This window comes from Diabrotica undecimpunctata, chromosome 8 (assembly GCF_040954645.1).
Source record: "Diabrotica undecimpunctata isolate CICGRU chromosome 8, icDiaUnde3, whole genome shotgun sequence".
NCBI classification, from domain to species: domain Eukaryota; kingdom Metazoa; phylum Arthropoda; class Insecta; order Coleoptera; family Chrysomelidae; genus Diabrotica; species Diabrotica undecimpunctata.
In genome coordinates this window covers 34,136,920-34,162,878 of record NC_092810.1, presented here as the reverse complement: position 1 = coordinate 34,162,878, position 25,959 = coordinate 34,136,920, and the positions used below count along the sequence as shown (strand labels likewise).

Here is a 25,959-nt window from a genome sequence, read left to right as displayed (position 1 = left end):
GATGAATTTGAAAAACCAAAGTTATTAATAATATGAGAGAATGGGAAATCTGGCAACATTGCAAATATCAAATATGAAATCTCCGTATCCCAAATTAGGTATACCTCAAATTAATTTTATATAATTATGACTAGCAATTTAACAATCTGCGAAGTAAGACGAAAAGATGAAGAACTATTGGAATTAGCGTCAGAAAACACATTCTACTATCGAGAAATATCAACGGGCAGAACAGGCGGTATTAGAGTCATGGTGAACAAGAAATGAAAACGAAGAGTAGTAGAAATAACTAGTATCTCGAATAGAGTAGCTAGCTTAGCCTTATAACTATCAAAAAAATAAAATATACAAATTATACGCCCCAACGATTATTCACACTGACGAAGAAATAGAGAAACTCTACCATAACATAACTGAAGCATTAAATAACAATAAAAGTCACTTTAAGTATTTAATTTGTGATGTTAAGACCAAAATGGGAAAGAGAAACGACAAAAAACAAGTCATGGGAAAGTATGGAGTCGGTGAGAAAAATGAAAAAGGAGAAAATTAGTTTAGTCTGCACACTACCAAAACATGCCTGTTGTAAATACATTCTTTAAGAAAAAATAAAACAGAAAATGGACTTGGGTATCATGAAATGAAACAACTAAGACCGAAATTGACTTCATTCTAACCAACAAGATTACTACAATAAAAGATGTCAGTGTAATAAATAAATTTCAAACAGACAGCGACCATAGACTAATCAGAGCAAAAATTGTTTTAGGTCTAAAACTAGAAAGAGTAAAACTAATTACAAAATCAATAGTAACCGATATAAATATTAACAATCTATTTAACTAAACACCACAATTATAGACAGAAATAAAATAATACAACTCGTGATCATATTTTGCCGTTATCTTAAACATTTCGTTTTAAACTTTTAATATAAACATTTTCCACAATAATAACATAATTTAAAAATTGCAGATTCTTCTCAAAGACGGATACTTCGTACATTTCTTCGCTCCCGAAGACGTCGAACCTCTTCCAAAACACGTCGTTTTTATCTTGGACACCAGCGGAAGTATGTACGGAAGAAAGCTCAGGCAAGTCAAGGAAGCCATGGGTAGTATTTTAGATCAGCTCAAAGACACTGACTCCTTCCATATAGTGGAATTTAATAGTGATATCTTTGTTTGGAACATCGATTCAGAATCAAAATCTACTTTGACGGTTCACAATGAAAGAGAGCCTTTTGAAGAACTTTTTGTAAGTATTCGTATCACTTGTAATATTATTTTGTCACTGCAATATTTGTTATGTTTTGAAGTGAGGAATCTGCAGACTGATTTTAATATAATCCAAAAACCCAGAAAACCTATAATATGACTCCAAAAAGAAAGTTGAAATCTTGACATTATAACAAATACTATCTTTACAATGTTAAATTGTAAGTGCCAGTGTTACCTATTAAAAATGAAACATGCTATTTGATTTTCAAGAATCAGTTTTAAAAATCCTTTTGTCGGACCATATTTTTGTTTTTCTTGGTCTGTTTGATTTTGGTATATGGATGAAGATATTTTTACAATTTCAGAGTATGACAACTGTGTTGAATAGGGCTCGTTCGAAATAATTAGGAGAGGTAGTAAAGTCTTTACCGATTTCTACACATGTGTCTCGCGATACTAACTCTAAAATAAAGAGATAGAGCACATTATAGTCTGTTGTCTATACGATTCAAAAAAGGATTCGCGGTATTTTTCGCGTAACTATCAAAAAGAAAGAGAAAGAGAGAGAGAGAATGTCTGTTACTAGCGGCAGTCAACAGTCGAGAGAGTACGTCTGTTGCTAGCGGAGTCATCAGTCGAGAGAGAGTACGTCTGTTACTAGCGGCAGTCAACAGTGGAGAGAAAGGTTGTTTTGTTTGCTATTTTAAAACTGTGTGTACTTCTAAAGGAGTGGGGTTGAAGTGAGAGTAGCAATTATTACTAAGGGTTGGAGTAGGGTAATGATTTTAAAGTTGAGGTGAAGAATGGTAGTAAATAAAACAGCGAAAAATATGACATGTTTTCGCATGTGAAAAATTAAACAAATATGCATATATTATTGAGAAATTATTGTGACTTGTACATTTGACTAAAGTCCTGTTCTGCTTTTGTATAATAATTTATGTGTTTCCCTTTTTTGTATTTTGGTTATGCATAAAATATAAACTAACTTTATTTTATTTCTTAAATTTTTAGAAACTGGAATTGCCAAACGCAGTAGCAGCTACTAAAGAAGCTATTTCTAAAGGAAAAGCAGTAATAGACAAGCTTCAAGACACTGGATTGACCAACATGTTAGGCAGTATTGAAACTGGTTTACATTTAGTCAACAAAGAACTAAGGACTGGGTCAAAACGACAACCACTAATTATCTTTTTGACAGACGGAGACCCAACCATGGGAATTTCCAATACTGAAGAGATTACCAAGATTGTAAGTCATATTTTTAGTTCTTTTTAGGAAAATTTTGTTTTATTTATATCAATTTCATTAGATAATTAGTATCAGATTTTTTTATGTGACGAAATTTCCCTTCTGAGTTGTTGTTTAAGTCTATTTAGTCTATTTGTCATTTCTATTTTTTTTACTACAATATCTAGTTTATACCTGTAAAGAAATGTTTAACACTTAGCCTCACTTCGTTTACTACCACGTGAAGAACCATTGTAAAAAGATAACCATACAAAGAATTCTCTGTTACACAACACCATACCTAAACAACTAATAACTCCATTGTTAGTTTATAATATTAATCTTCCTGCTGCACATTTAAAAACATATATTTTAGTATTTTTGTGCTTGTATGCTTTAGGTAACTAAAATCAACGGCGATAAAGACCACGTACCAATCTTCTCTCTATCATTTGGAGACGGTGCAGATAAAAACTTCCTAAGGAAACTATCATTGAAGAACCTAGGATTCGCCAGACACATTTACGAAGGAGCTGACGCTGCTATTCAACTCCAAGAGTTTTACAAGCAAATCTCTTCTCCACTTTTGTCAAACATCGAATTTGAGTACACTGACGACGTCACTGAAGTGTCCAAAAAAACGTTCCCTATTTACTTTAAAGGATCAGAGTTGGTAGTTACCGGAAGGTATCCAATCGATGAAGGTAAGATAGGATAAACTTTTATGTATAATAAATCTGTTGTTGTGTTGGAAAGAATTTTTGTTTTGCGATCACTTTTATGCTACGTTATCCTTTGTCTTAACCACTGCGGTGTTTGTCCTATATACTGCCAATCTAATTTGAGATAAAAAAGTTGGTAAATGAGATAATTCTGATTTAGAAGAGATGTCTGGTTTTTAAGCTTCGAGAATTAGCTGTAATTGGATATGATGTTACATTTAGCTATTTTGATTTTAGGAATTGGCAGCTTAATTTTATTGTTAGTAGAGCCATTTATATAAAGTAACTTTTTGTAAATGGCGTGATCTGTTGGTCTGGTCTGCGTTGATTACATTGCCTATCATATAAGTCTGAGTTGTAGATTAGTTGTTTGAGAATTTTACTACCTTTCACAAATATATCTTTCAAATATGCAAGATTGGTCAGAGATACCAAGCGGAGGCAGCTTCAAAGTTTAAAAAAAAACGCAGTTTAAAAAAATTATCTAGCGAAGAACTATTAAAAATCATCCAAAGCTACGACGAGGAAACCCCGGATGGAACACAAAAAAAGTTTTTTTACTTTTGCTAATTTGAACTTGCTTAAAGAGGCAATGAGGCCGTAAACTGCAAGATTCAGTTTTCCAGAAGGAACTTGATGTTTTTTTTCAACAGCATTTTTTTTAAAACAAGTCAAGGCTGTTCGAAAAGTTTGGCAAGCAGCAAATAGCTGGTAAGAAATTCACCAAACGAAAATGTATGCCCAGTTAGATTATTTTTGGAATTAATGGAAAAGAGGGGACCAAAGGTTTTATCAAATACTCTTTCTTACCGTCCACTCCAACTGAAAGAATGGGTCTTGGTTCCAAAACGTTTCGGTTTTAAAAATGTCAGCTGAAAAAACCGAAATAGATACAAAAAAAACATAAAATGACAAACTATTCTCATCGAACCTCAGCTGTGTCAGTCTTGTTCAAGCAAAGTTTTTTAAACAGGGGTTAATTAAATTATCGGGTCACTCAAATGCAAGCTCCTTAAAACCATATCTGCAGCTAGATTCCAATCACCACCAGAAACTGATCGAAAATCTCAGAACAACAAATGAAGCTGGACCTTTGAGTTCCAAATTACTACAGATCAATAATATACAAAATCGTGCTTTGGTAGAAAAGAATAGGCAGACTACTATCCTCTTCCTAAGTGCCTTCTCTGTTGAGGTTGCCGATCGATATGGCAAATTTCTCTTTATTCTGGGCTTCATGAATTAATTCATTTCCTTTTCTGTGGGTCCAATCTTTGATGTTTGTAGCCAAGATTTTTTCTTTCGTCCTGTGCCCCTTTTACCTTCAATCCTGCTTCCTAATATTACTTGGAGCTGCTCAAATTCCCTATGGCGCATTATCTGTCCTAGATATGACGTCTTTCTAGTTTTGATAGTATTGACAAGATGAAAGCGTGTGTTCATTGCTCTCAGTACTTCTTCATTCGTAGTTCTGCTGGTCCAGCTTATTCTTAGCATTCGGCGGTACATCCACATTTCAAATGAATTTAATTTGTTGACGTCATACTGTTTTATTGCCCAGGTCTCACAGCCATATAGTAATAAAGACCACACATAACACTTTAGTGTTCTCAATCTTATTGAGACTGATAGCTTGGGGTTACAGAGCATTTTACGCATATTCATGAAACCAGATCTTGCTATTTCAATGCGTCTTCTAATTTCTTTTGAGTGGTCTAGTTGACTAGTTCTCTGCCCAGGTATATGGAGCTTTGGGAACTCTGAAGGGTGATACCATTTATTTGTATGTTAGGTGTAACTTGTTCATGGGGATTTTTGTGGAATATCAGAATTTTGGTTTTGGAAAAGTTAATGTTCAAGCCTAGCCTGTGACTTTCTTCTAATAATATGTTCATCAATATTTTTAGTTGGTCTTCTGTTTCTGCTAATACTACGGTGTCATCGGCATATCTTATATTGTTAATGATGGTTCCATTGGCTCTGGCACCTTCAGCGCGATCTTCAAGAAAAGCTCTGATTATATGTTCGACATATACATTAAATAATAGGGGGGGGGAATGCACTCTTGACGCACTCCTCGTTCTATGTTGATGTACTTGGTGTTTCCGTTCTCTGTTCGAACGATCCTGTGTGGTTCCAGTATGTATTTCTTATAATACCTATGTCGTGTCCGTCCAACCCTACTTCTTTTAGCACCTCGATCAATTTTCCGTGTTTAAATTTAAAAGATTATGTTTCGTTGATATGGTGCATTAATTCTCGTGTTAATTAAATAATTTCTCGTGAAATAATCTTGTCGAATCATTCGAGAGAAAATTATTTACTAGCAAAATATTCTTCTGATTTTATTCAAATTTGTTGTCTTTTGGTAATTTTCGTTTACGAAATTTTGACAAAATCATGACTGACGTCTCGTGATTTAAAACATCGAGTTATAAATCATCAGTTGTCTTGCTATATTAGTTATCTTGCTGATGTATCTATGGCAATAGTACATTCACATTTGTCTGGTTGTAGAATATACAGATCTGGATTTGATTTCATAAATTTTGTGTGTTTCTTTACACATGTTGAGGTGATTTGATTATACTACTTAGGTAGATATTGGTCGCTCTAACTCACTAACTCATAGTACATAATTAATTCATCAGGAATATCATGATATTTATTCTCCACGTTTGCAATAAACTTATCTAATCTGGTATCTTTACCCTCATAGGGAGCAGTAAACTTAGGTCCCAATGATAAAATTTTTAAAATTTATTTGTTGAATTTCGTCATTGCTGTAGAGTGCTTCAAAATATTTGATATTCTTTAGTTTGATTTTCTCAAATTCTCAAATTTGACTTGAATTTTCATTATAGATGCTATATATTATATAAATATTTGAAAGCATTTATGGCGAGATTTTAAAATATATGAACTATTAAAATTGCAACCGTATAATAATATGAATTTTACAATAAATTTCTAGGCTTTGATATTTCCAACTGGAGAGTAAAGAGTAGGAGTAGACAGGGTCTCATCTCATTACCACCAGTAAGGGAAGCTCCAGTAGGCGAATTGGAACGATTGTGGGCCTATTTGACCATCAAGCAAAAACTGGAGCAACGAGAGTTAGCAGATAATAAGACACAGTTAACCAAGGAAGCTCTGGATCTGGCGCTGAAATATTCCTTTGTTACTGATGTTAGTTCCTTGGTAGTTGTCAAACCGAATCAAACCAGTGCTGTTGACACTGAAGATGCTTCAAGTAAGTCTGTCATTAATAGTTTGTATCCCTTTTACATCTGATTTAAGTGTGACAAATAAAAGAAAATAATATTCAGTCGTTTAGTCAGTACAGTCAATTTGGATGTATTATTATTAACAAAAATTGTGTTTGATATTTTTAAGGATGTGGGAATTTTTGGATCCAACAATAGTCTTCAATCGAATTTTAAGATCTAACCAGTTACAAAAAAACACATAGTAATATATTTTTTTAATAAAACGGTATAATAGCAACTGTTTTAAAATAATTAACATATTCTCGGGATCATAATCTCCAACATCTATGAGTTTTTGCATTTTATTATCATAATAGAGACAAACAGCTATTTTTTCTTTGCACTTTTTAATCTGTTCTTTGCCTTTATCCGCTTTACTAATTATTTTTATTTACTACTTATTTATTTATTTACAAGCTATGTATTTCTTAAAAAAATTGTAGCTATTCTGACAAACTTTCAGAACCGGTCACCGTGGTAGATCAGCCAACTGGTTGTTTCATTTGCTTATAGGTCAATCTCTGACCTTGTTAATTAGCTTCCTCCAAGCTGCTCTATCCAATAATACCTGTACCCAGGTCTACAGTGTGGCCATAAAGTGTGGAAACGGTCTATTATAACATGACAATTATTTTCAGATTAAAAGCTCTGACAGGTCGATTTTATTTTTACGAAAAAAAATAACCTTTACCCCCACTATCCTAGCAGATGTGACATCATCGATATTTTTTTAATATAAAGGGCATATTTTTATCTAAAAAATTAAAAGCCCATATTTTTCTAAGTACAACCATACCAAACTCATCACATTCAAACTTCAGTATACAGAGTGTAAAGGAAACCAATTTCATTCAAATGATAATGGTTTTGTAATCGGCTATAAATCAACAATACATTAAAATAAAGTGGTAACGACTTTACTCAGTATATTACCAAAAATCAAGTAGACTGTGAAGACATGACAAATTCCTTAGCAACCAGACGGTAAGTTCGTAGTTACCATTCGATATGTCAATATTAAATTTATTTATTGTGTCACATTGATTTAGATCTAGTGTTTTCTTAGTATCTTTTTGAGAAATATTACCCTAATAGAAATTATTTAAAATAACGATGGTGCTGAAAAACAGCGAGTAGAAGTTTTGATGATCTCAGGTTACGGCGATCGTGAAAGAAGTATGGCGGAAGTATTCGATATCCTTAATGAAAATATCTTGATCGAGTACCAATAAGTAAAGTGACGGTAAGCAAAATATTGCATACGTTTAATGATATTGGCAATGCGAGAGATAAGCTCAAGAGTGGTAGACCCACTGTGTCCGACGACAATCAATTAAATGTATTACTTGAAATTGAAGAAAATACTCATTCTTCAATTACAACTTTCTTCTTCAGCCTATATTCATCCTTTTCTGAACATGGGCCTCTTCCATTTGCTTTCATTGATTTCTACTCTTGGCAATTCTCATCCACTGCTTGCCCACGACTTGTTTGATATCATCTGCCTATCTCTTCTGTGGTCTGCCTACTCATAGTCTGTTCTCTCTTGGTCTCCAGTTTGTTAATCTCTGTGTCCATTTTCGGGATTATCTCGGGCAACAAGTCCGACCCATTAACTTGAGCCTTGCTATACGTTCTGCGACATCAGTAATCTTTGTTCTTTTACGAATGTCGATATTTCGAATCCTGTCTCTCAAACTAATTCCTCGCATGACCCTCTCCATCGCTCTTTGGGTTGTACTAAGCTGCTCTAAGGTTTTCTTTGTAAAGGCCATGCTCTCCAGTCCATATGTAGATATGGACAAGATACATTTGTCATAAACTCTACGTTTTAGACACAAGATAATAATCAATCAATAATTACAACTTTATCAACTAATAATAGGATCTGTCGTGGTGCTATTAATAAAATTCTAAAAAAGGCCAAATTACATTCATATAAAATTAAACTTATACATGAACTCAATGAAGACGACTTTGATCTTCTTCTTCTTAACGTGCCCCACACCTAAAGACATTGGCGATTATCATGGCCCATTTGACTCTATCTGCAGCTGTTTTGAAAAGTTCTATTGACGTTTTCTCACTCCATTGTCTCAGATTCTTCAGCCAGGACGTGGGTCTTCTCCCCGGTCCTCTTTTGCCTTCCACCTTCTCTTGTATGACCAGCTGCATCAATTCGTATTTCTCGTTTCTTATTATGTGACCAAAGTAGCTCATTTTTCTTTTCTTTATAGTGTTAAGTATTTCTTTATTATTTTTTATTCTTCGTAGCGTTTCCGCATTTGTTATGTGTTGTGTCCAAGATATTTTCCACATTCTTCGATAACACCACATTTCAAAGTTAATGAGTTTTTTCTCTGTAATTATCCAGGCCTCAACTCCATACAACAGGACATACAACACGTAGCATCTCAATATTCTAGTTCTAATTTCGATGTCGAGTTTTCCATTACATAATATTGCTTTCATCTTATTAAAACCACTTCTAGCTATCTCAATACGTCGTTTCATTAGCATTGAGCATTCATTTAGCATTAACACTGTCTTCCTCAATCTTGTTCTTGCTTACCACCATGATTTTTGTTTTATTGTTATTCAGTGTCATTCCATACCTTTTGCAGTATTGGGTAATGCGATCAACCAAGATCTGTAGTCCTTCTCTGCTGTCCGCTAGGAGTATTGTGTCATCTGCGTATCTAAGATTATTCAGAAGTGCTCCGTTAATAAATATGCCTTCATTTACGTCTTCTAATGTCTCTTTAAAGAATTTTTCTGAATACATATTAAGAAGTACACATCCTTGTCTTACTTCACGATTTATAGGTATTTCTTTCAATTTTTGTTGGTCTATTCGTATTATGGCTTTCTGATATCGGTATAGATTGGCAATGTTTCTTACGTCTTCGTCATCTAATTCTGTGTTTTGCAGTATTTTTGCCATTCTTCGGTGTTGTACTTTGTCGAAAGCTTTTTCGAAGTCGACTTTAAAAGACATACGGAATTTTGCGAAAATATACAATAATTGTGTAATCGAAATAATGGATCTGGATATAATATCTTATTTTCCGAAGAGGCCATTTTTTGTTTAAATGGTACCGTTAATAGACAAAATTGTCGTTATTGAGCAACAGAAAATCTCAATTGGACAATTAAAGTTTATACCCAATATCCCCAAAAAGTAAATGTATGGATTGGGATTGTTAGGAGTATCATTGTAGGACCGTATTTTTTTGATGGTACGGTGACGGGTAAAAGTTATTCTGAGATGTTGCAAACCTACGTAGTTCCATTTTTAACCGCAACATTTCCACATATCAATAATATTCCTGGTCAAATAGATCTGACCATTTGGTTTCATCAGGATAGAGTAAGTCTACATTATGCTGTAGTGGTTAAAAATGTTCTAAATTCAACTTTTTAAAATCGTTAAATTGGAAGACGCGGTCACCACATTGAATAGCCTGCTAGGTTGCCAGATTTGAATCCCATGGACTTTTTTATTTGGGTTATTTGAAAAGTGAGGTATATGTAAAGCGACCTACCAATTTGGTAGACCTCAAACAGAGAATTTGTACTGAAATGCTACAAATTACACCAGTGATGTTGTCAAGCATAACCAAAGAATTCATTGGACGTCTTGGATATTGTCAATTAAACCAAGGAGCTCAATTCCAGCATTTGTTGTAATTATGTAATTTCTTTGTCTTTAATATGACATGATTTGTTTAATATTTTGATTTGTAAAATAAATTTTGAATTAAATTTTAAGAAATACGAGCACTGGTTTCCTTTACACACTGTATACTGAAGTTAGGATGTGATGAGTTTGGTACGGTTGTACTTAGCAAAATATGGGCTTTTAATTTTTTAGATAAAAATGTGCCCCTTATATTTAACAAATTATCGATGACGTCACATTTGCTAATGTAGGGGGGACAAAAATTTTTTTTCCAAAAGGTTTAAAAAACAGAAATAAAAATCGACCTGTTAGATCTTTAAGTCTAAAAATAATTAAGTCATGAGTTAGTAGACCGTTTCCACACTTTATGAATGCACTGCACATTTCTAATGATTTTTAATCTCTTTTAACTTGGTGCAGCCAATGTATATTAAGTCTCCTCTTTGGTCTTCTCTATTAACTGGTTTCCTGAATGTATGTCCGTACCACCTAATACGCTGTGAATTTATGCATTGCAGTTCCATTGCAAGTTTCCTCTTACTATATTAAAATTACTAACCTAATTATTATTAATAATATAATAATAATAATAATATTAATCGTTATATATTTTTTTTATAGAACCAAAATATGATAAGTTTTCAAGAACGTTCAGTAGTCCACACCAATCGATGTCAGGTAAGAAAATAAGTCACGCTTAAGTAGAAAGAATAGCTATTTATCAGAAAATTAAGTAAAATGGTATTCAATATAAGATACAGTAATATTTTTATTATATGTGTGAATAAGTTTTGAACCAAATAATTTCACAATTAGACAAATTATGTTGTTTTTCAAAGGATTTTCAGAGACACGAATATCACTATAAGTATTACTATAAGTATTACTAATTCTGACGTTTTTCTGCTTGTGTGCTAAACAGCGCATAACCAAAGCAACCAGAGAATTTTTATGAGAAATTAAAAATCAGGAACACTTAAATCTCATCTCCAGCTAGAAAACAACGATATAAAAAAATGAACATTTAATAAAAGTAATTACTATTTAAATAGGAGTAAGCCACAATTGCAGGTTAAAATAGTTTTATTGACGTTCCAATTTGCACTTCGGAGTTGATTTAATCATATGAAATGTTTTTCCATGAACCTTTATAAAAACTTATTATTTTTAACCCATTCACGTAGCAGGCGGAGCTCAGTGGCTGTGGTACTGGTTTACAAAGCTTGATTGCCCGACGAATGTTTGAAGGGAGAACAACTACCCAAATACTTTAGAAAACGTTATGTCACTAATATATTCAAGAAGGATGATAGAAGAGATCTTTCAAACTATCGTGGAAATACCATTCTCAGCAGCATTGGGAGACTTTATGGTAAACTATTGTCATTAACACCAAAGGTTATAGAAACTAAAGACTAGAGTGGTTTCAGAGCTGCACGATCCTATGTAGGTAATGCCTTTTGTATTGGACAAATTACAGATAAACTGCTACCGAACAATCTAGAAACGCATTTAGATTTGATCGATTTGAATAAAGCCAAAAATCAGGACTGCGATGAACAGACAAAACAGTCACACTTATATTTAAACTGTAAGAGATTAATACGATAAGCATACAAGCTTCGTTAAAATCGATACATCCCTTTCTGGGGAATTTCAGGTGTCAAAAGGATCAAAACAAGGATGCTGTATTACCTGAACCCTTTTCAGAATATCCCCCAAAAAAGTTTTAAAAGAGTAAAAAAACAAATGTAGAAAAATGGGTATTAAAGGAAACCACAACATACTGTTCTCCCTTAACTTTGATAATGATAAGGATATTCTAGCAGGTGAAGAAGAAAATAGTTAAGAATAATTCAAATGAAACCTGGCAGTAAACGATAAAATGGAGCATTAAGTAGTAGGTGGACACAGTAGAGACTTAATATTGAAAAACTGATCATAGAAAAGCTAACATAAATATAAATATCTTGGATGGTTAGACAACTGCGGCTGGTAATTTGAAATAGGAACACCAAAATGGGGGCTAAAGATGAATTTAAGAGTATTATAGGGAGCATTTCAATATGGGGATCGGAGGTGTGGTCACCTACAGTCACTAAACAAATAGACACAGTCATTTGAAGAAATAAGAAAAATAAATAAATAATAAATAACTTTATATATATATATATATATATATATATATATATATATATATATATATAAATGTTTTGGATGGGTTGGAGTCAATAAAATTAATATAACTTTATATATGTATATATATATATATATATATATATATATATATATATATATATATATATATATATATATATATATATAAATGTTTTGGATGGGTTGGAGTCAATAAAAGTTTTATTTTTAACTTTAAACTTTTATTGACTCCAACCCATCCAAAACATTTATATATTTTTTCCAAACGAGTCACAAGTACTTCTTTTTTCTTATATATATATATATATACATATATATATATATATATATATATATATATATATATATATATATATATATTATACAGTGTGTTCGTAAAGTATGGAACAAATTCCATATTTCCTAAATGAAAAGCCTTTTTAAAACAAATCTAAAACGAGTCTATTTTTAAATTTAATGTTTTTTATACATTTTACAATAAAATTTCATTATACAAGGTGATACATATTACAGTGATGACGTCATGGCTCTTTTTTTAAATGTTACACCCTGTATTTTAGGACATTTTTGGTCGATAAAAATGAGCTGATTCCAAAAAGTATAATACTGAAGGTCTAACGGATATAATTTGAAAGATATGCCCTAAGAAAATTAATTTTTATTGATTTATAATATTAATAAATCATTTGTATTTGACAGTAACCCAAACGTTTTACAAATTCTTGTAGAACCTTGTTTAGGCTTTCTTGAGAAATATTGTTTATTTCTTTACGAATTCTTGTTTTTAAGTCTCCAAAATTTGCAGGTTTCGTTTTATAAACAACATTCTTTAAATGACCCCACATAAAATAATCCAAAGGATTAAGGTCTGGCGACCTCGCTGGCCATTCAATATGTTCACGTCTTCCAATCCGTCTGTTCGGTAAAATTTCGTTTAGGTACCTTCGAACATCTAAAGCATAATGCGGAGGCGCACCATCCTGTTTAAACCATAAACTTTTATCAAAACCTCCAAGATTAATTGTACTGGAGAATAAATTAACTAAAGTAGGTACGAGATAACCACTTAAAAACTGAAGGTATGCTGGCCCGTTTAAATTACCTTCGAAACAGTAGGGTCCAATGATTTTATTTCTTACAATACCAGCCCATACGTTTACCTTTTGCGGGTATTGTGTATGATGTTGCCGCATCCAGTTGGAGTTGACCTCGCCAGTTAATTTGAATGTAGCTTTATCAGAAAAAATAATATTTTGAACCAAGAGAGGATTTTGGTGGCTGTTATCCATCATTATTTCGCAAAATTGTATTCTTTTATCTGGATCATTCTCGTTTAATTCCTGTACAACTGTGCATTTTACTTACTTTACTTAATTTACGTACTTTCGTACTTTGTGTACCGTTGTTTTGCAAACATCCAGATCACTACTAACCTTATGAACAGAAGTGTGAGCATCTTCTTTAAAAGCAAGTAGAACATCTAATGTAATATATAATTTACAGATAGACGACCTGATTTGCGTGAATTTTAAACCGTACCAGTTTCCCGAAATTTCTTTTCGATCTTACTTACTGTTGACTGCGTGATGGATATTTCTGGATATTTATCATTAAACATCTGAGTTCACGATTTGTCTCCATACCCAATTATCATGAGTATTTCAATTATTTGCTTTACACTTAACTCCATTTTTACTTAAAATTAATTCTAAGCAATAACACAGAACATTCACGAATTAATACAAATATTGTACTACTTAATTGTTATTGAACGTTACTAAAAATAATTACAGTTTACCAAAAACTAGAAGAAGGCTACTTTTTTGCAATTAAAAATAATTTATTTTCTAAGCGCATATCTTTCAAATTATATTCATTAGACCCGAGAATTATACTTTTTTGAAATCAGCTGATTTTTATCGATCTAAGAATGTCCTAAAATGCAGGGTGTTACATTTAAAAAAAGAGCCGATGACGTCATCACTGTAATGTGTATCACCTTGTATAATGAAATTTATTGTAAAATGTAGAACATTAAATTTAAAAATCGACGTGTTTTAGATTTTCTTAAAAAGGCTTTTCATTTAGGAAATATCGAATTTATTCCATACTTTACTGACACACTGTATATATTACATTATAAACTGCCTGATAACCACTGATAAGATTGTCGTAATAATTTGATAGCTGTTAAGGTTAAAAAGCTACTTCGTATTCTCATATCGAATTAAAACTGTTCACTAAGCTGTATATTTTCCCATTTTGAAAAAACAACACTATAAAGACCTTTCATAATTACTACCGTCAATATTCTATACCATTATTTTTATAAAAAACTTCTAGAATATAGGGTAACAGATTGTTTCGCCATGTATTTTTGATCTTATTACTTACTTTTTATTTTTTTCTTGTTACATGTGTATATATCTATCATAATGTTTAATATTATTTATTATGTATTTCTAGTTTCATATGCTATGCCTGGCATTCCAGGACCTCCAGCACCTTTTGCTCCACGTACATATTTAGGTAAGTATATTTTAAAGGCTTTAAAAAATAAAAAAATAATTGGATGTATATATATATATATATATATATATATATATATATATATATATATATATATATTGTTGTGATCTGCTTTATGATGTCTTATTATTGATTAAGACTAATTTAATTAATCCAATTATTTAATTAATTAGTTCACTAATTTATGCAGAGTCATACAATTCAATTACTATTAAAAATTCTCAGGGTGCCTTTTTAATTTTACTTTAATCAGTTTACTTTATATATCTCTTCTAGTGGGTTCAGTATCTCCTAGTTGCTCAGAATCGGGATAAAACAGGAAACGTAATTAACAATAAAACAACATAAATATGCACACAAATCATTATTTATTTCAATAAGCAATACGGTGAATGTTAATAAATAACTTTTTGTGGACAATTATCTTTCCCAACAAACTCCTATACTCTAAATTTAATTTTAATTAACAAACTATCTATTGATCTGCTTTATAATAATATCTACTAAAAAATTTACCATATAAAAAATATAATTTATTCACAAAAAAAAAATAACTCTTTAAAACTTGGAATTTTAGTTCGTATGCTTATATTTGATTTTATCTTTAGAATGTCTTAAAGTTTTCTTTCATTCTAATTATTTGACTGACCTTTATTTTTTTTACACCAATGATGTCTCCTCTCGATCAAACCACAGTTCCTTCCTTGATTGATTATGTCCGGCTACCATCAAATCTTTCCCGTTCTCAGCATCGCTCCAAAACCGCATACCAGCAAACTACTCCTCCGAAAAACACAAGCCCAAGCCTCTTTTGACCGGTACTCTTTATTCACAAATTCTCCTTTCTTTCTCAATTAGATCTCGTGGACTATGCAGACTCAAAAGAGGTATTAATCTTCTCGTTTTTGATCTGCTCTCAGCTTCCACCTTTTTCACTAACAAACGAAAAACACTCCTACTCCGATTGACTACACGAAAAAACACGTCTTCTCTTCTGGTCTGCCGGTAACATAAATATCTTTTCAATCTCCCCAGACAACCTTCTCAAACTCTCTCATCCCCCATCATTCCTTTTTAACCAATCATAAGCATTCATCTTTCCCACTAATTTTCGATTCAGAAAATTTCCAACATAATATTTAAAACAAATAAACTAATTTTACTCAAATTACTTTTCAGAAACCATTAACAATTTTGCCTTTTTCAACCGAAATAAGCTTCCAAATTCTTGTTATCTCATATCTAAATCTAATTCTTATTTACTTTCGAAAAATGTCCACCGCAAAATACAATTACAAAGTATATTCCTTAAATATATAATTACACGAATTCCATTGTCCTTTCACTATTCACTTAGTCCTTCAAGGAAACAATGTCTTTTCTTATTCTAACGATTACAAATAAGTACAGGGTTGTATTTTAACTTATATGCCCGCGGTATATTAAAATAATAAAAAAAAACTCTTTATTCTATTTCTGATCGATAAACTGATCCATAACAAAATATATATATATATATATATATATATATATATATATATATATATATATATATATATATATATATATATATATATATATATATATATATATAAGAAAAAGTAGTCCAAAGTTTTTTGACTAGTTTGGAAAAAATATGTAAATACTTTTTTCTTTTTGGGTGTGGTAGTCAATAAAAAATAGAGCTTTGCTAAGGCGTACTATTTATTCTGAATCCAAGCTTTCGGTGGTTTTTTGCCACCTTTATCAAGGTCTACAAAGAAAATTAATATGAAGTAACAAACTGAATGGTGCCAAAAGGCTGTAAAAAACTATAAAAAACTTACCCGAATGTAAGATTCGTGGCATAAACAACAACGTTAAATAACATGATAAAACTGAGGTTGCAACTAAACTTAAAAATGTTACTGTTAAAAAACACTTTAAAAATTACTAAAAACGTTAAAAGTTAAAAACAAAATGTAGGACGACATGTTGAAAACAGTCGTCGTTGCAGGCTTGATTTCAGTCACATTTCACGAGCAGAAAGAGAAAGTGAGTGGATAATTATTGTTTAAATAGTTTGGAGAAAATACAAAAAACAACTTTGAAAATAACGTCTAACAGAATACTGTTAGTGAATTTTTAGTACTGCCAACTGTATTACCAACTTGAAATTAAGCGGGAAATTAAAAATGTAAATTATAACATAAGCAATCGAAAGAAAATAGTATTTAGTAAATAGGTTTGGAAAAAACAACTCAAAACAAAACAAAACTGAATTAGTAATTGCAGTTTGATCGTAAATATTCAATTAATAATGATATTTCAAAAAAGGAAAGAACCAAAGAAAACTCTGAGATGCAAAACAGCTCAGTCAAAAGTCAATATAAAATTGTAAATTTTGCTAAGATTCTGGATCTCAGATCTCTTATTAAGATTGTTATTATCACTCTTGCTGATATGTACCATCTCTAAGAAAGTTCTCTTGAATTTATTTTTCTCTCTGGCTAATATTTTTACATTGTTGAAATCTATCTTATGGTCTAGATCGATAGTATGCTCTGCCAAAGCACAAGTAGGTTTGTTTAATCTACAATCACTCTTATGAGAAATAATACGGCTAGACAGATTCCTTCCAGTTTCACCAATGTACGTGGATGGACATTCAGTACATTGAATGCAATAAACAACATCTGTAGTCTCTAGAGTGGTTAGGGGTTGTTTTATTTTGCTATACAGCTGACGTATGGTTTTGATGTTCTTGTTAGCTATTTTGATATTCTTAAAGTCTTTAAAAATCTTAGTGAGTTCAACGGTTAGTTTCGGAATATATGGAAGGGCATAAAAATACACACTTGTTGGAGCAGAAATATTTTGTGCTGAGGGCACTGATTGTGACATAGTAAGTATGTTGTTTCTATTAACAAAGGGGACATTAAAAATTAATTTATTTATCAGTCTTAGAGGATATGAATTTTCAACAAAAATATTGCGTAAGAGGTTGAGATCATGTTGGAGATAATCCGGATGAGACAACCTTTTGACACGTTCTTTCATCGGTAGGACTAAATTAGTTTTCATCCTCGGGGGGTGGTAGGAGTGGTAGCTTATGAATCTATTGCTACATATGGGTTTTCTATACCATTGTGTTTTCACAACATTATCCTCACATCTATGCAAACTCATGTCAAGGAAAGGCAAAGATCCCTCCCGCTCCTCCTCGCATGTGAATTGCAAGTGTGGGTTTTGTTGGTTGAAAACATTTAACGTAGAGTGTATGGAGTCTGCAGGTAGTGCCAAGATTAAGTCATCCACATATCTCTTTATGAACGGTATTTCAAAATTGATTTGTTGCAAACTATCTTCAATCAAATCATCTAAGACATAATTGCACAGTATTGGTGAAATACTGGAACCCATTGGAGTACCAAAGACTTGTTTGTAGTAACAGTCATTAAAAATAAAAACATTAGAGTCAAAAACAAAAGAAATGAGTTTTTTGATATTAGCTAAGTTAAGGGTTGTGTGTATTGATATGTCATCCCAGTGTTTCTCAACGCTAACCAATATTGTGTGTAATGGTAAATTAGTGAACAGAGACACTACATCAAAACTAACGAGCTTATAGTTCGTAGGTAATTTAAAGTTATTAATAAAAGAACTGAAACTGAAAGAGTCCTGAATGCAAAACTCGCTGTTATTACTGTACGTTTCTGTGAGAATATTAGTTAAAAAACTTGCTATGGGGCCATTAGGTGTACCTATTGAGGACACTATTGGTCTCATAGACAGAGTAGGTTTATGAATTTTTGGGAGAGCATAAAATCTAGGAGCAATTGCATTGTAAATTTTCAAACTTTTACCAACTGATTGATCTATTTGATTCTCCTTTACCAAATCAGAAACTAGTTTATTAGCCTTTTGTTGCAAAGTACACACGGGATTATTGTTCAACTTTTTATAATATTTAGTGTCAGTGAGTAAGTCTTCACATTTTTGTATATAGTCCCTAGTGTACATTGCTACAGTGACATTGCCTTTGTCGCTCTGGACAATCCTGATCTCAGGGTGATGTTTCAAAAAAGTTTTGCATTTGATATAATATTTATTTAAGAAATGGTCTTTTTCATCTTTGTTGAGAAAGTTAGTAATTATATTAGTGCATTTGGACCTCAGAATGTCCTTATCGACATTCTCAATTGGTCTTAAAATGTTTTCGATGTCTGCCAACAAAGAGGAAACTTTAAAATCTTTCTTTTTTTTTTTTTTTTTTTTTTTTTCTTTTAAGAGTGATAATAACAATCTTAATAAGAGATCTGAGATCCAGAATCTTAGCAAAATTTACAATTTTATATTGACTTTTGACTGAGCTGTTTTGCATCTCAGAGTTTTCTTTGGTTCTTTCCTTTTTTGAAATATCATTATTAATTGAATATTTACGATCAAACTGCAATTACTAATTCAGTTTTGTTTTGTTTTGAGTTGTTTTTTCCAAACCTATTTACTAAATACTATTTTCTTTCGATTGCTTATGTTATAATTTACATTTTTAATTTCCCGCTTAATTTCAAGTTGGTAATACAGTTGGCAGTACTAAAAATTCACTAACAGTATTCTGTTAGACGTTATTTTCAAAGTTGTTTTTTGTATTTTCTCCAAACTATTTAAACAATAATTATCCACTCACTTTCTCTTTCTGCTCGTGAAATGTGACTGAAATCAAGCCTGCAACGACGACTGTTTTCAACATGTCGTCCTACATTTTGTTTTTAACTTTTAACGTTTTTAGTAATTTTTAAAGTGTTTTTTAACAGTAACATTTTTAAGTTTAGTTGCAACCTCAGTTTTATCATGTTATTTAACGTTGTTGTTTATGCCACGAATCTTACATTCGGGTAAGTTTTTTATAGTTTTTTACAGCCTTTTTGGCACCATTCAGTTTGTTACTTCATATTAATTTTCTTTGTAGACCTTGATAAAGGTGGCAAAAAACCACCGAAAGCTTGGATTCAGAATAAATAGTACGCCTTAGCAAAGCTCTATTTTTTATTGACTACCACACCCAAAAAGAAAAAAGTATTTACATATATATATATATATATATATATATATATATATATATATATATATATATATATATATATATATATATATATATATATATATATATATATTAAACTTAGAGCTAAGATTAATATTATTATAAAAATTAATATTAAACTCACCAGTCTTCCGGGTTGAACCGCGTCGATATCCATTTTGCCGAGCTTTCGACATCCTCTCTGATGTCTTCTTCAGGGCTTCCGAGGTCTCAGTCTCCCGAGTCCCCAGACACTACTACACTCACTAGTCACTTCTAGTTCACTCACTAGTTCACTACTACGACTGGGACCAGGGGACGGTTCATTTATACCGTCGATGGTGACGTGGCCTAGGTGGGGGTTAGGGTGGGGATTGGCGCGAGAGTTGGCGCGAACATTTCCGACAGTGGGATTTTGATTCGAAGATGGAGGGGGCGATATTTTGTTTATGAGAGGTCTCCATGTAGAAGGTAACCGTATGGCGTCATCTCTTTTATTAAGGCAATTTGGTCTTTTTTCTATTTCTATGGCTTCTCGGATAATTCTTGGTTTATAAAAGCGGATGGGGGCTATGGTTCTGGAGTTTTCGAAATCAATTTTGTGACCTGTATGAAGATGGTGTTGACCGAGAGCTGAAATTGAATCGGAATTGCGAACAGAAATGGAATGTTCATAAATCCTATTTTGAATTCTACGATTTGTTTGGCCTATATAGGATATATATATATATATATATATACAGGATATTATTGACTGTCGATATAAACAAAACAACCAGTTTATTAGGGCTGCCGTCAGAAGGTTGGCCGAGATATTAGAAACACTTTTTTGACTTTTTGTCTAGCTTTCGGAAGCTTTAGGTACTGTAATATGGATTAAAAAAAATGTGTAAATATTTACAAAATATCACAATTCGTCAGTGCAACTTACTAGTCGTTAAGATTATTTACAATAAACTTTGACACTCAACATTAATAACACAAATATAAAATATAATAATGGACAATACATTCTAAAATTTTTTGGTAAGGATAGTAAAACTTAGTTTATTTTATGACATCTTTTGATGGTGTGTTTTAACTCTGATACATAGAGAACAGAAAGAAAAAACAATATGATTAAACTGTAATTAGGTGTTCTTAATGTTGATTTATTTTCAAGAACCATTTTCTTGTCTCATATATACATTGTTAGGAGTGACAAAGGAAATGTAATAGTGGCAATGTATAAGAATGATTACATTGAAAAAAGTAATAGTTTAATGAATGACACAAAAAGTTATATCAAACTTAAGAACAGTCCAACAAAAGACAAATAAGCTGGTTTCGGATTTAGCTTCTTCCAAATCCATAACAACATAAGTTGCAAAATCCATGAAAATTTACAATGCAGTTGCACCCAGGTTTTATACACTGCATAAAGTTCACAAACCCACTATTTCAATGATGCCTTTTGTCTCTTCTATTGATGCTCCTAATAGTAAACTTGCTAAACAGATATTCTCACAATTTCCTACAACGAATCCAATGAATTCTATATTAGAGATTCTTTCACGTTTAGCAACTTCATTAACAATGTTAAAGTTCCGAACAATTATATATTGATTAGTTTAGATGTTGTTTCACTGTTTACAAACTTACCACCAGATGCTATTCTGAACAGCATCAAAAATAACTAGAACAGCATCTTTCCACATACCAAGATCAGTTTAGATGATTTCATAAGAATTTTAACATTTATATTTGACTCTAACATCTTTTTGTTCAGTGGGAATTTTTTTAAACAAATCTTTGGCACTCCAATGGGCAGCAAAATATCTCCAATACTATGTAACTTTGTTTTGGATGAACTCATAACAACGTGTAAAGAAAATATACCATTTCACATACCTTTTATTACACGATATGTAGATGATTTGATTTTATCGGTCCCTGAAAATAAAGTAACTGATGTTTTAAACACCTTTAACGTCCAATGTGAACACCTAAAGTTTACTGTTGAGAGAAAGGCAGAAATTCTCCTAAAATGCCACATCTTAAAAGCTTCCAGGTTTCTCATTAAGTCAATAAGTCAACATTAAGTCAACATATTAACTTGACTTTGACAATTCATACTACCGTAAATTCTTGCACTTAACCCTTCTGCAATTTTAAATCAAACCTCTCTATGGAGCATGTGTAACTTATCACATGATTGTGTGTTTCGTAAATCACATTCCTCTCACATGTAGATATCTACCTATTATTATTATAATTTTAGTTATTTTTAATTTAATTCTCTTCCTTTCACTTATATTGCGATTCGCAGGGAAGAGATGCCTAGAAAGTGCTCCATAATTGCGGTACATCTCAAAATTCCCATAATTGCGGTACATCTCAAAATTCCCAGAGATCTACCTTGCTCAATATGAGCATAGCACTTATTTTGCTACACCTTTTACCATCATATTGATTTCATAATATGTTATTAATCGCTCTCTGGATTAGTCATTCTTTCATATGCATATACAAATATATTAACCAGTAAACCTTGAGTTTAGTATTACATCAAAGTACTTTCATCTTCACATTTAGATTTGTACTATTTAGGTTTAGAGGACTTAATCCTTTTAAATTACGCCACTGACAAGAAGGCGTAACTGAGACACTATTAATATAACTGAGATTAATAAATTTATAACGAAATTAATATTAAACCTACTTATTTTCTTCATTGGGCCACAAAAAATGTTGCTACGCCAAGCTTTCGATTCTTTCTTCAGGGTCTTTATCAGTATCATTGTAGCATCATTCATCTGAATCACTTTACTACCACACAGTTAACAAGTCACTAATAAGTCTTAGCAAAGCTAGGTACTATTTATACAATTAATAAAAGAAAATCAAAATGTAAAGTCTTATCCTAAACTTGTCTCTGCACTATGTTTTTACTGTCACTGTAACAAATTATAATTTTAGTTAAAATCATTCTATTTCATTTGTAATGATATCAAAAACTGTTTAATTCTAGATCCTCAGCCACGTTATGGAGGCTCAGCATACGTGCCTCTTGGGCTATCAGGTAAGTCTATCCTCTAAAGAAGATAGAAAGCATGTAAGCAAATATAAATAAGACAAAATAAAGCTGACACAAAATGGATTTCATGTATTTAGGATGTGGAACATTGAAAATAGGATTCTGATCGATTCAAATTAAGTGTAACGTTCCGATGTAATAATTTTTTTTTTGCTATGGAGCATCGTCTATATATTTTAGTTTGCAATATTAAAAGAGCATTCAGCTCTTTAACGGTTTATGTTTCTTTACTAAAATTCATTAAATATCTAAACACCCTGTAGCAGAAAAGTAACATGCATTATTTTTCTGAATCTATTTTCTTGTGGCATGTTAAAGTAATTACTATTTAAATGGGAATAAGCCACAATTAAAATTGAAACGTCAATAAATGCATTATTTTAGGTCAAAAAGGAAGTTACGGCGGCTTTGCTCTATCATCAGCTGTTGATCAAGACGACGATGATACAGATGACAGTTTCTTAGTTCGTAAGTGCATGATGATAAATATTCCTGTTAGTTTGATTTATGATATTTTAAATATTTAATGTTACATACCCACCTACGACATTTCTATTGTCTGTGTTATCAAATAAATTAGAGCTTGAATATAAGGAATCGAAATATTAAGTTATATTATACACTGTGTCCGTAAAGTATGGAACAAATTCTTTTTTAGCTAAACAGAGAATTTTAAGAAATAATCCTAAAACACGTCGATTTTTGATTTTAATTTACCGTATTGTAAAATAAAATCCACAAGGAAAATAATTCCTGCAGCTGGCTGTATACCACGTATAACAAAAAGAGGTTAGTCTTTGTATGTGGGTATATTTTATTTTATAAAAACCCTTAAAAGGGCAACATTAAAAGCACGAACGTTTTCGGAACAACTGTTCCATCATCAGGTTAAAATACCTAAAATAAGTATAAACCATTTAATTACAGCAAACGTGGTTAAAAATTTTGACTAAGGTTAAAAAACAAAATGGTTATACTTACAGGTTACCATGCCTGAGCCACCAAAATATTTGGGTAAAAACCCTTTAAAATGTAATGTGTTACCAAAGAGGTAGCATATTAGGGTTTTTACCCAAATATTTTGGTGGCTCAGGCATGGTAACCTGTAAGTATAACCATTTTGTTTTTTAACCTTAGTCAAAATTTTAAACCACGTTTGCTGTAATTAAATGGTTTATACTTATTTTAGGTATTTTAACCTGATGATGGAACAGTTGTTCCGAAAACGTTCGTGCTTTTAATGTTGCCCTTTTAAGGGTTTTTATAAAATAAAATATACCCACATACAAAGGCTAACCTCCTTTTTTTTTTTTTTTTTTTTTTTTTTATTGTAAAATAATATTCTAATATACAGGGTTATTACTTTCGAGTCATGACGTCGCCGTCATTTTTTTAAATGGAACACCCCCATTTTGTCTCAATTTTCGGATTACTCTAGCTGAGCTGATTCCAAAAATGTATCATGTTGATTCAAATTGGTACAGGGTGGACAAAAATACAATAGTTTTGTGTGTGTTCATAAAGTAACGCGTTAGTTAAATTAATATCAAAACTACTTATTGTCTAGCGGACAGAATATGAAAGAAATTATTTTTCTATTATGCATACAATAAAAATAGCCATTATAGGCTATGTTTTTGTTAAATGTCATTATTTGTTTAGTAATTTATTGATGTTCAGTGACAGTTTAGTACTACAATATTTTTGGTATTTGTGAATGTTTTAATTATTGCTTAGATTTAATTTGAAGTAATGGAGTTAAGTGTAAAGCAAAGAATTGAAATACTTATGATGATTGGGTATGGAGACAGATCGCGAACGGAAATGGATGCGAAAATGCACGGAAATCAGGTCATCCCTCTGTAAATGCTGATACAGCATTGGACGTTTTACTTAGTTTTGAAGAAGATGCGCACACTTCTGTGTGTAAAGTTAGTCGCGATATCGGTGTTAGCAAAACAACGGTACACAAACTATTAAAGCTTGAAAAATGGTATCCTTATAAAATCAGACTTGTCCAGGAATTAAATGAAGATGATCCCGATAGAAGAATGCAATTTTGCGAGGCAATGATGGATAACTGCCACCGAGACCCTCTCTTGGTACAAAACATTATTTTTTCTGATGAGGTCACTTTCACGGTAAATGTTGAGGTTAACCGTCAGAATTGTATATACTGGGCAAAAGAAAACCCCCACTGGATGCGTGAACATCATACACAATACTCGCAAAAGGTAAATGTATAGGCTGCAATTGTAAAAAATCGAATCATCGGACCCTACTTTTTCGAAGGTAATTTAAACGGGGCAACGTACCTTGAGTTTTTAAGGGGGTATCTCGTACTTACTTTAAGTAATTTGTTTTCCAGCAGACGTAATCCTGGAGGTTTTGATGAAAGTTTATGGTTTCAACAGGATGGTGCACCGCCACATTATGCTGTAGATGTTAGAAGGTACCTAGATGAAATTTTTTCGAACAGGTGGATTGGTAGACGTGGACCTATTGAATGGCCCGCGAGGTCACCAGATTTCAATCCTTTGGATTATTTTATGTAGGGCCATCTGAAGAATGTTGTATATTAAACGAAACCAGCAAATATTCAAAAATTACAACAGAGAATTCGGACAGCAATAAACAATATTTCTCAAGACACAATAAACAAAGTTCAACAAGAATCTGTACAACGTTTGGGTTACAGTCAAATACAGCAAGGGCTGCAATTCGAACATTTATAAAGTCATTTATTTCATCATATTCTGTCTGCTAGACAATAAATATTTTTGGTAATATTGTTAATTTAACTAACGCGTCACTTTATGAACACACACAAAACTATTGTATTTTTATCCACCCTGTACCAATTTGAATCAACATGTGATACATTTTTGGAATTAGCTCAGCTAGAGTAATCCGATAATTGAGACAAAATGGGGGTGTTCCGTTTAAAAAAAATGACGGTGACGTCATTACTCGAAAGTAATTCACCTTGTATATTAGAATATTATTTTAAAA

General features: G+C 31.9%; 2 protein-coding genes across 3 annotated transcripts in view; one reads left to right on the top strand and one right to left on the bottom strand.

The window, feature by feature from the left end:
- Positions 1–25,959, bottom strand: part of LOC140447412 (pyrokinin-1 receptor-like) — a 649,679-nt gene that overhangs the window by 145,492 nt on the left and 478,228 nt on the right. The window lies entirely within an intron of this gene.
- LOC140447410 (inter-alpha-trypsin inhibitor heavy chain H4-like) overlaps positions 1–25,959 on the top strand; it is a 59,382-nt gene that overhangs the window by 13,411 nt on the left and 20,012 nt on the right. Inside the window, exons 5-12 of one of the 2 annotated variants that reach the window (XM_072540047.1) lie at positions 976–1,257; positions 2,235–2,471; positions 2,851–3,154; positions 6,147–6,425; positions 10,745–10,801; positions 14,747–14,809; positions 22,882–22,932; positions 23,332–23,415. In XM_072540047.1, the coding sequence (XP_072396148.1) occupies positions 976–1,257; positions 2,235–2,471; positions 2,851–3,154; positions 6,147–6,425; positions 10,745–10,801; positions 14,747–14,809; positions 22,882–22,932; positions 23,332–23,415 (1,357 nt within the window). The remainder of the gene's footprint in view (positions 1–975; positions 1,258–2,234; positions 2,472–2,850; positions 3,155–6,146; positions 6,426–10,744; positions 10,802–14,746; positions 14,810–22,881; positions 22,933–23,331; positions 23,416–25,959) is intronic. The other variant, XM_072540048.1, reaches the window with a different exon arrangement.